Source organism: Spea bombifrons, chromosome 10, assembly GCF_027358695.1.
Source record: "Spea bombifrons isolate aSpeBom1 chromosome 10, aSpeBom1.2.pri, whole genome shotgun sequence".
Lineage (NCBI taxonomy): Eukaryota > Metazoa > Chordata > Amphibia > Anura > Pelobatidae > Spea > Spea bombifrons.
Window position 1 is genome coordinate 38,648,826 of NC_071096.1, and position 14,665 is coordinate 38,663,490.

The following is a 14,665-nucleotide window of genomic DNA, read 5'->3' on the forward strand; positions in this document are numbered from 1 at the left end:
TAATGACCAGCAATTTGCCCATAAAATAGTTTTCAGAGAGTCGATACATCGTCTGCTGCAGTTAAAATTATTCCCACTACTCAAAAGCTTACGCTTCAAAACATAAATAACAGATTGGAAGCATTTCTGACAACATTAGCCGGTAAATAATTGACGCAATCCTCCAATTGTAGCACCTGTTTAATATATAAAGATTATATAAACTGTACATGTCAGACGTGAATCATTGACTTTAATTTAAAAAAAAAATGCAATATATTTTATATTTACTTTACCAAGCATTTAAATACATATACACTGACAGGCCGCCAGAATGACTTCCTCTTCTAAAAAGGATTAAAAGCTTCCATTCGTCTAAAAGATTACAGTAAAAAACAGTCTTTAGTGCAGGTCGGAGTGTGTGGGGTCTGTCGGAGAAGTCCTTCCACGGCTCCGTGCTGGTACCAGCCTGCCAGGCCCGGCTTGGTGCGCAATACCCACCCCGGCAGTCAAAGGATAAGCCTTTGATTGATGATTTTTCTGTTGATTTCCGCGAGGGCCACTGAAAACACAAACGCCTTTTCATCCGAGAGATTGGCATACATATCGATTTCCTTCTCTTGTTTTTCTGTTTGAAAAGAAAGACGTGTTTTGGGATTAAATAATAAAGATCGGTTTCTGTGCTCGGAAAGATAACCTTGAATCTACCAGTGATTTTTAACAGACGCTTTACACACACGGACATACACAAGGTCTTTGATTTGCCTTTGAGTGCCACAGTCTCATTTGCCTTTTGTGACACCAGATTTAGAGGGTCGATCTGAACTTCATTATACATTAGCATTTAACCACCAAAAAGTTACTTCAGGTCTTCATAGTGAGAACCTAACGAGGTTTCATGGTCTCCGGTCCACATTAATACACCACGTTCCTGCTCTGCCATAATAATATCCCTTATACATCTGACCCAAAGGCATCACCTTTTAACTCTAAGGCTAGCTGCGGTTATTTGAAAGAGCCACACATTTGCCAGGCATGTAAAGATTTAAGTCTTTACCTTTTTCCTCCTCGACCTTTTTGGTGGAAGCCGCTTTTGGGCGGCCGCGTCCTCTCCGCGCTGCCTCGGACTGGCTGTTGGATCTCGATCGCTTCCTGTTCTCTAGGTCTTTATTCACAGTCGCATTTATCCTTTCCCTTTTGATTCTCTCCGTTCTTCGCCTTTTGGGGTCGGATCTGTTTTCTGTGCACACAGATTATGTTTCGGTTACACGTATTCTGCGGCAGCCCTCGATATAAATATTATACCTGATCCCAACGGCCCTGTCTCTCGGTCTACCTTAAAAGCCTCTTTGTTAGGAAATAACCCTTTAATGTACTTCAACCTCACCTGCCAGAGGAAGGAACCCCACTCATGGCTGGACTCACCTTCCAAATGAACCATTCAATTTGTGACTTTTAACTATTTCTAAGCTCATCATTCCACCCAGGCATAGGAGGCTAAGTGTCCTACAAAGGACCTTAATTGTTTAAGGACTGCGCTCAGTTAGTTGCTATTTTATAGGAGCGGGAAGCTTACGGGGGTCTGTCTTAAACCCACCTGCTGGACTGTAACTGAAACAGGGATAGGAGAATTCTTTAAGGATCACCTCAAATGGAATCGTACCTTCTCTTTTAACAGGCGCTGGATTGGAGCCGATATACAGACTGCAGAGCACTTACCGGAGGTCGCAGGCAATCTTTCTGACTGCTTTGCATGTAGTAATTTTCGGCTAATAAATATATATCCACAGGGGCAGGATTTACAGGCCACAGGAACCTGGAAGCAGAAGGCAAACACACTTAATAGAGAGGAATTTTCCTACGTGCTACGGTGATGACATCACGGCTTACAGCCTCCATAACATGAACCCAACGGAGATGGTTTCACCACCAAAGGCTGAGCAATACACAGGCCTCGGCCTCTCAACGCTTAGCCCAGTAAGCATACAGTACCAGACCAGTTAACAAATATCAGGCGTGTTGGCGTGTGGAAACCTCAAGCATCACGCTACGCTCAACTTCTTATTAAAGTCCCATACAGTGGCAGACCTGTGAACACGCGCACACACACTCACGCACACACCCATTGCTCAATTTAAAGGCCCTGCACCCGATTTGTGCCACCACTCATTTACCCAATGCGACTACACCCTTCTGCCCGCAACACTGTTTGGCACAATAACAATGTATAAACGTATGCATTGTTTAACCCAATAGCCACTAGGCGGCGCTCATGTCCCTTTACCAGCAGCTGAAACATTTATGGTCTGTATACCTTCCCCTGATACCCCGCAGCCTCGTTGAGTAAAGCAGATTTTAGTACTTTTTAGCATAACAAAAGAGTTTAAATAAGGAAGACAAGCAGAGCAGAACGAAGGCCGCAGAGCATTTCAAATTCCTCTTCCCTTCCTAACGGGCTGTAGGCATGCTCAGTAACGCACTCAATTACCCACCAAGGTATCCCTTAATACCGGCGGTAACCCAACACCAGATTCCCGTAACCGGGGAGTATAACGCGCCAACCGTTCTTTCACCTCTACATGCCATGGGAGTTCAGTGCCCGAGGCATCCAGGCTCCTACCAGCGCTGTGTAACAGCCTCTCTCACTCCCATAATATGCCGTGGATTACAAGAATGATCAGTAATTATAGACTGAATATTCTGGTAAAACCTAGCTGCATATGTGGAACATTATGAAAAATGACAAATACAAAAGGTGACAAATACTAGAGTGGAATTGCAATTGACCTTAAACGTCTCCGGCCTGGATGGTAGCGAGCAGGGTATGGATCCAGCTGACGGAAGGCACGATTAAACCCAGAGGAACTGGCAATCCCCGCTCCCTTTTGGGCTGTTTATACCCCGGAGGAATGTGCTGCAATCTCTTGCATTTTGTGTTCTCAGCCGATTCCTCGTTCACAAGGCTTTACCCCCAGCTTCTAGCGAGAACCCTCCACCTGTGCCACGGGAGTCACGCGCTCATTATCCAACTAACCTAAACTGATCGGACCAACTCTGCATTTACACGGAATTCTCACACCCGTGTACCGAAAGCAGCTTCCAGCCCTACGTTCCTGTCCTAAATATACGTACATCAATCCCGGGGCTGACAGAGCAGGATTGTGCCAATTCCAGATCACACATTAAAAAATATCCACCTACTCTTTCAAATAAACTTCTCTGCAGACTAAACCAGCAGACTGGAATTTTCTTTAAAAAAAAAAAAAGTCCAGCAGATGTGTAAAAAAAATAAATGATAATTTTTTTATAACGCTGGCTTATTAACCCACCGTGAGCTGCAGTATAGCAGATAAAGCTGCACTGCCGCAAACGCTGGCAGAAAGAGTGACATAAATACCCCTCTGGTATTATTCAGCGCTCAGCTGCTAAAGGAAATGTCATTTCTCTGAAAGGGATTATTCATCCTCCGGTATGAAAGCCATGGGCTCTATAACTCGCCAGTAGGAAGCTGGGCTTTGTTAATGTAAACAGTCATCTTTTGCTGGGAAGACGCAAGGAATGCGGGGAGAGGCTGCCGGCTCCAGACGTCTCGGCAAGGAGACTATGGGCTAACTGCGCTCAGCCACAATAACCCCGGGATTTACGCACGTCTGGGCTGATACATGAGATCCATTGGCTCACCACTGGGGGGTCCATTCCATATAATGTCCCCTGGATGGTAATTTAAGAGAAACTCACTGCCAACTCAGGCTTATGGCAAACTGACCCACTACTGAAGCCAACGAGCGCTGAACTATGGCAGCTGCCTCTGGTGAGCTCTCAATATACTCTATTTACAGGCTGTACGACGTGAAACACTCCTCTCAGCCCTGGAAGAACACACACACCACAACCTCCACTCACGTCTGTCCCCTAACAAAGAGAAGACCGTCCACTCCAGAATGACCAGCCAGCAGCAGGGGCCTCGCAGGATCTGTGAATCACATTTCAAACACACGGACAGACAGAAACTTGTCTTTGCACGTCATTCTAGCAAGATGTGGGTATTTTCCCCGTGTAATGAGTCAAGCCTCTGGCCACTAGGCAGTAGAAATGGGCAGGTGGTACTGGCTGGCATCAAGGCTGGAGAATGACGACTATTAAAGCCGGGAATGGTGGGTAGCCACTTACAAGACAGGATAAGGGTGGGCTTTGAAGGCTTATGGTGGAGGGGGCTGCTCAAAGGGGTTTAGCAGACTTAACGTGCTTAAAGATTTCATTGATCATCAGTTCCTGCTTCACCATCACAGCACCGAGGAGGCTAGAGGTCAGTCTGTGGCACACAGGCAGAACGACAACGTCAACATGAACCACTGTTAGGAGGTGTAAATACTGCATGAGGCTGAAGCGAGAAGAGCGCAGGAGACAGGTGCGGAACGGCCGCCATACGATTTATTCATTTTAAGAACACGGCAGTCAAAACCAAATACTCTACAGGCGTCCGTCATACACGTCCCAAGCCCGATACGCATAACAGTCTACAGGCCTCAGTCATACGCGTCCCAAGCCCGATACGCATAACAACCTACAGGCCTCCGTCATACACAACCCAAGCCCGATACACATAACAGTCTACAGGCCTCCGTCATACACGTCCCAAGCCCGATACGCATAACAGTCTACAGGCCTCCGTCATACACGTCCCAAGCCCGATACACATAACAGTCTACAGGCCTCCGTCATACGCGTCCCAAGCCCGATACGCATAACAACCTACAGGCCTCCGTCATACGCGTCCCAAGCCCGATACGCATAACAACCTACAGGCCTCCGTCATACAAGTCCCAAGCCCTTTGCACAAGGTTCCTGGGTGACACGCGGATCCGTTTCCTCGGAAAACACATGGAAAGTAAACAAACCCTTCTGCAAACAAGGACCCTGCTGGTCTTACTGGATTCAAATATCAAATAGAGAGCTTACAGTGCAAATATCCACCGGGGTGAAGGAAAACAAGGTGCGAAAATGCCCTTTTGTCTGTCCTGAGGGGGGATGAATCATTATCATACGGGCTCAGAATGCTCTTTGTGCGATGCCTATGGGCAGGAAGAAACATCCCATAGCCATTACCGTAACAGGGCTCTGAAATGAACGTGGCACTAATTAAACTTTTAAATATCACGCAGCACAAAAACGCCTGGACTTGAAATACTCGCTACGGCAATCATTAACGTGCGAGACATAATATCTCCAAGAAATAGTTGTGAATGTTGCAACATGCTTTCCATACAGGAGCAGGTCACAGGAGGCTCCATGACAACGAGCGCAGGGACATAGTGATAGAGTCACCGGAGCCCACTTCACAGCGGATTTATTCGCCGGTGCAGGTCCTACGTGAATAGGTTATAATATACGTATGCGGAAAAGGGTGTTCCATGCACAATATATTCATGAGGGGAATTAACCCATTCAGTGCTACGTGGGACACGACTCGCTGCAGCAAACCGCAAAATGAAACGACTTGAAACTGAAAGAGGAAGAAAGAACGCGGAGCAGAAACCAGCACGATCCACTAATGGTGAATGACGGCGGCGAGAAGGTTACAGCGACGGGCTATATATATTATTTACACAGAACTTTAGGCTTTGTTCTCGCCGTCCCTTTTGCGATACTGCGGAGCCACGTCACTTTTCTCCGGTTTTCACATGAAATTGCCGTTTGTTGCTGTTCTCGGGGAGATATCGGCAGCAGCCGGGCCTCTTCCCAGCCCTTCTAGGCCTGTAGTGATCTCTCACGCGGGAACACCGGCCAGTCTGTCTGACCAGAGGAAGAAACGGCGTGAACACGCGCGGCACCAGACCGTCCAGAATGTCAGAAAGAAGAGGCAGATCCAAACCCTACATACGGGCTACACTTTCATGAACCATACAGGACCTGTACCCACACAGCCTTAAACATCTGCCCTCGCATGGTGGGCAAACAATGTGAGGTCCTGCCTGGTCGTGCCGCGCATGCACACCGCACTGCCTTACCCCAAACAGACCGGCTCCCTAGTGGCTCCCTATCCAGGTCTGCCTGAACGCTCTAAAGATCATTACTGGCGGAGTGTGTTGACCAATTACATTATCTTTATGTGCAAACAATTAAAAGCAACAAACAAATATATTTACAAACAATCACCTGGGATAGGATGAAGTAAATAGCGGTAGTTTTGGAAGGGGAAGCCCTTTAACCCGCTGTATTGGCGCATCTCGCTGCCCACCCTTAGAAGTGACTGATCAGAGGGGCCGGTGCCACGTGGTCACATTGCGGGGACCCTGTCCCCAAACCGATTGCCATGACTTTTGCCTCTATGTAATTAGCAGAAGCCAAAATATACTCCTTATTAGCTTCCACAAGGCCTCCATTGTGACTTATTTATACAGCGGTGGGAAGGGGAGCTCCGGGGACTGAATTACCCATGCGCAAGAAACACACTCGCTAATGAAAAGATCAGGATGTACAGTTATTAGAGGCTTTTTTACGGGACTCTCCCCTAAAACATTTCATAGGGTCCCCCATAAGTCAGGGGAGCCCCAAGCCGATGCTGACTTGGCAAAGGGTGGCAATAAAAACCTATAATCGTCATTCCGTTCCAGTAACAGCCGGCCGTGCAATATCCTGTTTCAGATTTAACCCTTAAAGAGCCCAGTTCAGCGCAATATTTCAGAGAGTAGAGTAGCTGCGGCGGGTGCGCCCGGGTCCCCGGCCCACAGAAGTCCCAGTATAGAGACAGCGGCAGGGGGCAAAACATAACACACCAAAAATAGGCAAAGCATACAAAAATAACCTGCGTGCCGGCATCAAAGGTGCCTCCAGACACCCCGGGGTGACCTGAAACAGGAACAGCACAAAATAAGCCAAGAAGGGCAGAATGCACCCAAACGTCAGCTCAACATCCAACGCGAGTCCCTTTCCTCTTATTTTGGCCGGAATTTGTTATTTGTTTTTGTATTTGATTCGCAACAAATACTGAAAGTAGCAAAATGTTGTCTCTCTGTCTGTCTGGTAGCGTCCCACTACGTTAGGTCTGTTAGGGAGTCCTTGCCCCATGGTCTCCCCCTCCTAAGGTCGTCACTCCTTCCTGTCCAGCGTGCCGGGTACGGTGCCGACAAAACAATAAGCCATTTAAACCGCCAGCCATGATTCCACCGGATTGGTCACATTAAATAAAAATGCAAACAGCCCCTCATCCAATAATCCTGGAATAAAAGTAAATTTACAACCCCCCCCAACCTTCGCAGAGACCCCAGTAAAAAACTATACCACCCAATACCACCGGCAGGACTAATACCCAATAACCCTGACACATGCGCCAGGCAGCACTGGACAACATGGCTGGGGTGAGGACAGGGCACTACAGGCACATGGAAAGGGTTAAATCACGCACGGGATCCACTAACCCCTTCTGCGGGTTTTTTTTTCACTACTGACCACGTCAAGTGCGAAAAGTGGGTGGAAATGGCAAGAATGTGAGCGGGCATTACTGTTACAGATCACCCGATTGCCTCACTGTAAAGGGTTAACCCTTCTGGGTGTAAAAGGGCACTGCAAGGAGATATTAACACCATCGTGTCAGGGGTGCTGAAGAGGAAAGCCCTTTAACCCACTGACCCCTAAGAAGCAGATGCCAGACCCAGTGCAGAATATTAACCCCTTTTGTGCTAAGAGGACACATTCAGGGTGGCATAGTTCACCCCCCATGGGGCACTTAGCAGTGTCACCCATCACAAGAAATAAGCTGCAGTTTAACTCTTCCAATGCTGGAGTTGTCACCAGCTCTTTGCAATGCTCTGTCTCCCAGGTTGGCACCAAAGACGCAGGCTGAATGCAGAACCCCTTGTGACACGCATGTTTGTTGCTCTGCATTGAGGTGCCAGCCCAGTTCCTCCCAGAAGGGGATGAGAGCTCGGGGCCCCGAGGGGCCAATCCTCACCTGTTGGTCGCACTGCGGGCAGGACTTGGTAGCCATCTTCACTTTCTTAGCTCTGGCAGTTGCCATACTCGCTCCCGTAAGGCGCGACCCCCAGAGCTCGCCCCCGCCTTCTCCCCTCGCCGCCTAATGCACCGTGCACGGAGAAAGCACTGCCCAGCTCCGCGGCCCCGCGCCCCTGCAGCCGCGAACGCGCACCACCCTGCCACTCCTACCCCTACACGTATACCAATGCCTGTGCAGCGCGTCACTAAGAAAGTGGGGACGGGCAGAGCATCCTGCTAACCAATGAGGACAGCTTCGGTGGGCGGGGTCTGGCCAGGTCAGGGCCAAGTTGTAGGAAATATTTCTGTATCGAGTGTGATGTGATAATGTGACATTGAGCACAGCCGGCCATACATATATATGCATAGTGTTAATATATATAAATATATATATATATGTATAGTGTTAATATATATAAATATGTATATATATGTATGTGTGTATAGTGTGAATATATATAGAAATATATATATATATATATATATATATATATATGTGTGTGTGTGTATAGTGTGAATATACCGGTATATATAAATATTTATATATATGTATGTGTGTGTATAGTGTGAATATATAAATAAATATATATATATATGTGTGTGTGTGTATATTGTGAATATATAAATAAATATATATATATGTGTGTGTGTGTATAGTGTGAATATATATAAATAATTAAATATATGTGTGTATAGTGTGAATATATATATATGTGTGTGTATTGTGTGAATATATATATAAATATTTATATATGTGTGTGTGTGTATAGTGTGAATATATATAAATAATTAAATATATGTGTGTATAGTGTGAATATATATATATGTGTGTGTATTGTGTGAATATATATATAAATATTTATATATGTGTGTGTGTGTGTATAGTGTGAATATATATATTTATATATGTGTGTGTGTATAGTGTGAATATATATATAATTATTTATATATATGTATGTGTGTGTATAGTGTGAATATATATAAATAATTAAATATATATGTGTGTATAGTGTGAATATATATATATGTGTTTGTGTGTATAGTGTGAATATATATATACATATTTATATATGTGTGTGTGTGCATAGTGTCAATATATATATAAATATATATGTGTGTGTGTGTATAGTGTGAATATATATATAAATATATATATATGTGTGTATAGTGTGAATATATATATATATGCGTGTATAGTGTGAATATTTATATGTATATTTTATAGTGAATATATATATTCACACTACACACAAATACACTATATACTATATATATTAATTAACACTATACACATATATATATTCACACTATACACATATATATATATTTACTATACACACATATATATACATGCACACTACACACACACACACATATATACACACTAAATATATGTGTGTGTGCCTGTGTGTGTCGTATGTAGGTGTAGTATGTAAAACTGTGAAATAATGCGGTTCTTCTACATACCGCACATGCCGAACCACGAAGCCGCAGAGGGTGTCGGGATTTGTAGTTCCGTTGGCTCCGTTGCCAGACCTTTTAGCTTGTCACACGTGTACCGCGGAACTACAAGCCCCAGAATGCCCTGGGATGATGTTTTGTACCAATTTGTCAGTTGCCGAGAGGGATGCTTACTGTGTTTCCCTGTGTTGGGGCACTAAATCATGCAGAGAGTTCTTGGCCGGAGTGTTTGGGGGCCCCGGGGGCCACTGATGAGCAGATTCTCTCTATACAGCACTGCTGCAGAGGTGTCCGAGTTCCGCCGGTGCAATGAAAAGAGCCGGGGCAAGATCCTCACTATGCAGTCTATGAACCCGGTGGTCCGGGCGATAGAGAACGCGGTGCTGGGTCCCACCGTGGAGAAAGCTGGGGGGATTGAGAGAGAGCTGCGTAGGGTGAGTGCGGATCCTAAGCCAGGCATTCTCCTTCCCCAAATACTTCAGCCCACCAGGCATTCTCTCTGCATGCCCCCAAATACCCCCAGCCCACCAGGCATTCTCTCTGCATGCCCCCAAATACCCCCAGCCCACCAGGCATCCTCTCTGCATGCCCACAAATACCCCCAGCCCACCAGGCATTCTCTCTGCATGCCCCCAAATACCCCCAGCCCACCAGGCATTCTCTCTGCATGCCCTCAAATACCCCCAGCCCACCAGGCATCCTCTCTGCATGCCCACAAATACCCCCAGCCCACCAGGCATCCTCTCTGCATGCCCCCAAATACCCCCAGCCCACCAGCCATCCTCTCTGCATGCCCCCAAATACCCCCAGCCCATCAGTCATATTAAAAGCTGTGTATATATCTCACTCCCGTGGCCCCATACCTGTATCCTACTCGCCCGCACCCACGTTTGTATGTATAACACATGCATATGGAAACCCCTCTGCTTTTGAGCAGGTTGACACTTTCTTATTGTGTTCATTTGTTGGGGACATTAAGAAACTGGTCTGAGAAGGATTTACACTCAGGGAGCTCCCTCGTGATCTACAACCCACGGCTCCGCTCGACATGCTCTCACTTTTCTATATGCAGAGTTGGGTCACAGGCTTTTACCTGAACCCAAATTAACTTTGGTAAGAAAAACTCACAGGTTATTCGATAAAACTTAGTGGGAAGGCTGATACTAAACCACAGGGGTTCTGAACATACAGCGCTCATGGAAACAAGTGCTAGCACGTCATAATAATGTTACTCATGACAAATCTTAAGGGACAAGCGTGTACGTGTTGTGATAGATGTCCTTTAAATACAGGCTGAAATAAACGCAGTGAATAGAGGAGGTGCATTTAGTAAGTATTGCCCTAGGGCTTTTTGTTTGGCCACCATGTGGATCCATCACAGGGCTAACCTGTCGGGCTACAAATGCCTAACCATAATAAACCGGGAGCCATTAGCCTAACACAATAATCCTTGTAGGAGGAAGATGAGGTAGAGGGGATATAAATTCCCTGCCTGACCTGTTTATAGGTAGCAGAATGTAGCCGGATTTGCCCCTGTGCGCTGTGGATTGTCTGGAGGATGTTACTTTAAACACGTAGGGTAAAATGTGACAGGGCTAGAAGGAGATACTTAATATTTACGTCATAGGATGGTACAGAGACTGGAATATTTTCCATGCATTTTGCATTAAATGAGGTTTCTGCCCCCGAAAAAAGCAGTGACAATGCTGATGCTGTAACCACTAAGGCAGCCTAATAAATTGCCCTTTTTGTACAATGGTTCCTATGGCAACTGCTGCTTATCACTGTAACCCTGCAGTGCTTCTTATTTTCTACCATGGTAATTGCACAGTCTTAGCACCACCTGCTGTGAAATACGAGTGCTGTCTTTCTGTCCGCTGTAGGGTATCAAAAAGCAGTTCGATGAGGTGATCAGAGCTAATATTGGTGACGCGCATGCAGTGGGACAGCAGCCAATCACATTCCTCCGACAGGTAAAAACGGTTGTAGTGTTTTGCAGGCGGGTCTGTACAGCGTGTGTTTGCTGATGGATGCTTGTATGTGGAGTGAGTACAGGACTGTCATTAAGGTTGTTTTGGGTGTTGCGGGATCTTTGCCGTTGCTCGTGTTTCAGCTCATTGCTCTATCCGTGTCCCCAGGTGGTGGCTCTTTGCACATACCCGGACCTCTTGGATAATCCAAGCTTTCCTAATGATGCAAAGTCCAGAGCAATGCGAATCCTGCAGTCGTGCGGCGGAAAAAGCCTGGGTGAGAATCATTAAGCCGGTGGGGTCACGGCCACATTATGTATCACGAGACTGAGTTAGTGAAAGAACGAGCCCACCATGTCTGGCTCATCACACCCAAGTCGTAAGAGACAGAGTATCGAAGCAGGCATCCAGGGTCACTCCAGCCTGTTTAATGTGCGCTGTGTCATATGTGTGGAAAGGGGCCATGCAGAGTTATGGGTTGTTACCCATGTGTACTAAGGACCCTCACCAATTATGAGTGGTTTAAACAAAAAAATAAGCACTTTCCATATTTCTGACCAGAATAGTAGAATTCCTACTTATGGTATTTTTGAATTTCCTTACTTAACTCATGTGGAATGGGTTTATTTATGACCCTCCTCCAGTATTTCGTGCAACTGATTCTTAACTTAACAGCGTTTTGGCAGATGGGCGCCTGTCTGCATGAAGAAGCTGCTTTTGTTGTTCCTGGTGGTGATTTCACCTTCTCGTAAAACATATAATTACAATTTGTAACGGTCAACCCATGTTCTGCTCTTGGACCATAACAAATCCCTCTGTCAGTAATAGCCGAGTTCTCCCAGTGGGTTTGTCCAAATTTATCAAGCACAAGGATGCGGCCATTATTATTGGCTTGAGTGAAAAATACCTATCCCTGAGCACTATACCTGATGGTCTTGTCATGTAGGATCCTACAGCGCCAGCCAAGGAGTGAGTTGTATCCTTGAAGACGTGGCCCAATATATCATAAGGCGAGATGGAGGCATTCCTGCTGACCCGGATAATATCTATCTAACCACAGGAGCTAGCGATGGTATCATAGTAAGTCTTGGGACCACCCAGCCGTTCCTAATGGACTTTGATTGGTTTATATTGATTGGTTGTTGTCATCATATGATGCCCATCTCAAGTTAAGTGTGTGGTGCCTGGCTGATGGTGCCTGGCTGATGGTCCATTTGGTTTGTTCAGAGTATCCTGAAGATCCTTGTGTCTGGAGAAGGTCAGTCTCGAACCGGATTCATGATTCCCATCCCTCAGTTTCCTCTGTATTCAGCAGCCATCTCTGAGCTAGATGCCACCCAGGTCAACTACTACCTGGATGAGGAGAACTGCTGGGCAGTAGATGTCAAAGAGCTGCGAAGAGCGCTGTACAAAGGCAGGGAGTACTGTAACCCCAAGGTCCTGTGCGTCATCAACCCGGGAAACCCAACAGGTCTGTCCACCATGCATACTACTGGTGTCTGGCACGGGATCGTCAATAACAACTCTAGACAACCTCCTACTAACTAATGCTGTTCAGCAAGTTGGCATGACCTCATCATACTTACTGGGCCGTACTTATTGTGGATTCTCACAGCAGTCAGTCATTCCTCCGTTTTTAGGGCAGGTACACAGCAGACGTTGCATAGAAGAGGTGATCCACTTTGCGTTTGAGGAGGGCCTTTTCCTTCTGGCAGACGAGGTATGGAAAGTTATCCGTTGCCTTCTCAGAGGGTCTTTAACATGGCTGCTTTTGAAACTGTTTTTTGTTTCTTATTTTGCAGGTTTATCAGGACAACATATATCCCGGGAACTGCAAGTTTCATTCATTTAAGAAAGTTCTCTATGAAATGGGCCCAGAGTACTCAAGCAATGTGGAGCTTGCCTCTTTCCACTCAGCCTCGAAAGGATTTGTGAGCGAGTAGGTTCCTAGGGATAGACCTAGTGATAACACCACAATGCTTTTCAAAGGAGTAGAAAGAAGACAGCTTTTTGTGTGCTCTGTGGCTTCTTGGACACTGCATACCTGTGTTCTTTAGCACTCCTGGGGTTATTTGCAGACGTGCTCAGCTGTAACCCGCTCTTTCTTTTTGTCCAGGTGCGGTTATAGAGGGGGTTACATGGAGGTGCTGAATCTACAAGCTGATGTTAAAGCACAGCTCATTAAAATGCTCTCTGTCCGGCTGTGCCCTCCATTGTTAGGTCAGGCAGCCATGGATGTGGTTGTGAACCCACCAAAACCCGAAGAAGAGTCCCATCAGCAGTTTATGAGGGTACGGCTCTGATGGACTGAGAGGCTAAGCCCTGGAAAGTGACTCGTGTAACAAAATGATTGCATCGGTATTATTTTTAATCCATGTCTGCAGGAAAAGGAAGCTGTCCTGTCCAGTCTTGCTCTAAAAGCCAAACTGACGGAGGAACTGTTAAACCAAGTGCCAGGCATCCAGTGTAACCCCCTGCAGGGCGCCATGTATGCCTTCCCCCGTATCCTCATCCCAGATAAAGCTAGACAGCAGGCCGAGGTCAGTGGAACCAGATAATCCAGTCTTCAGAAAATGCGTAAAGTAACTTCATTTTACGCTTCAAAACGTAGGTCTTTCTTCATGTAAGGAATACTAATATTGACTGATGTCATATCTTACCAGGACCTTCAGGTGGCCCCTGATATGTTTTACTGTATGAAGCTACTCAAAGAAACTGGTGTTTGTGTTGTTCCTGGTAGTGGATTTGGACAGAAGGAAGGAACCTATCACTTTAGGTACCATACGCTATAAAAAACAAAAATATATATATATATATATATGATATAATCTCCTTAGTGTCCTGTTTATTCTGTGGGGCCTGTGCTTGTACAAACCTTCAGCTCATGTGCCTTTCGGTATTTAGTTACACGTTTTAAAGCAGCATCAATGGGTTTTTTTGGTTTCTTTTGCTTCCAGAATGACAATTCTCCCAGCAGAAGACAAACTGAAGACTCTGTTACAGAAAGTGAAAGATTTCCACATCAAATTTCTTGCTGAATACTCATAGTGATGCTGGTGTACCAAAGGTTTCAGGACTGCTGTCATTTGCAGAGCCGCAAAGGGTTAATCAGGGTAATACAGTCTTAGCAGACCAGAGAATTTTTGGGTACAAATAGCTGGGCAAATTTGCACAAACTGTCCAGATTATGTGTCTTTCCCAATATGTTTCATTTTTTTTACTTCTTAATTCCACGATTCTCCTGCCACATACCAGGGCATCTG

General features: G+C 45.8%; 2 protein-coding genes across 2 annotated transcripts; one reads left to right on the top strand and one right to left on the bottom strand.

Moving 5' to 3' along the window:
* Positions 1-476: 476 nt before the first annotated feature.
* Positions 477-8,088, bottom strand: C10H16orf87 (chromosome 10 C16orf87 homolog). Its single transcript, XM_053448956.1, has 4 exons — positions 7,931-8,088; positions 1,699-1,795; positions 1,037-1,219; positions 477-607 (listed from the first exon to the last, which is right to left on the bottom strand). The coding sequence occupies exons 1-4, from the start codon at positions 7,994-7,996 to the stop codon at positions 489-491; spliced, it is 465 nt and encodes a 154-aa protein (XP_053304931.1). The 5' UTR covers positions 7,997-8,088; the 3' UTR covers positions 477-488.
* Positions 8,089-9,683: 1,595 nt separating this feature from the next.
* GPT2 (glutamic--pyruvic transaminase 2) lies at positions 9,684-14,450 on the top strand. The gene is made up of 11 exons (XM_053449817.1): positions 9,684-9,866; positions 11,316-11,405; positions 11,571-11,679; positions 12,349-12,482; positions 12,630-12,873; positions 13,043-13,122; positions 13,205-13,341; positions 13,519-13,693; positions 13,787-13,942; positions 14,066-14,178; positions 14,360-14,450. Exons 1-11 carry the CDS (start codon positions 9,684-9,686, stop codon positions 14,448-14,450), a joined length of 1,512 nt encoding a protein of 503 aa, XP_053305792.1.
* Positions 14,451-14,665: the final 215 nt, after the last annotated feature.

Excerpts from the sequence above, each read along its gene's own strand:
- C10H16orf87 (XM_053448956.1), bottom strand. The coding sequence starts at position 7,996 with ATGGCAACTGCCAGAGCTAAGAAAGTGAAGATGGCTACCAAGTCCTGC. Across the intron at positions 1,220-1,698 it reads AAGATTGCCTGCGACCTCCG|AAAACAGATCCGACCCCAAA; the intron begins GTAAGTGCTCTG and ends CTGTGTGCACAG. Across the intron at positions 608-1,036 it reads AAAGGTCGAGGAGGAAAAAG|AAAAACAAGAGAAGGAAATC; the intron begins GTAAAGACTTAA and ends CTTTTCAAACAG.
- GPT2 (XM_053449817.1), top strand. The coding sequence starts at position 9,684 with ATGAGCAGATTCTCTCTATACAGCACTGCTGCAGAGGTGTCCGAGTTC. Across the intron at positions 12,874-13,042 it reads CAACCCGGGAAACCCAACAG|GGCAGGTACACAGCAGACGT; the intron begins GTCTGTCCACCA and ends CTCCGTTTTTAG. Across the intron at positions 14,179-14,359 it reads GAAGGAACCTATCACTTTAG|AATGACAATTCTCCCAGCAG; the intron begins GTACCATACGCT and ends TTTTGCTTCCAG.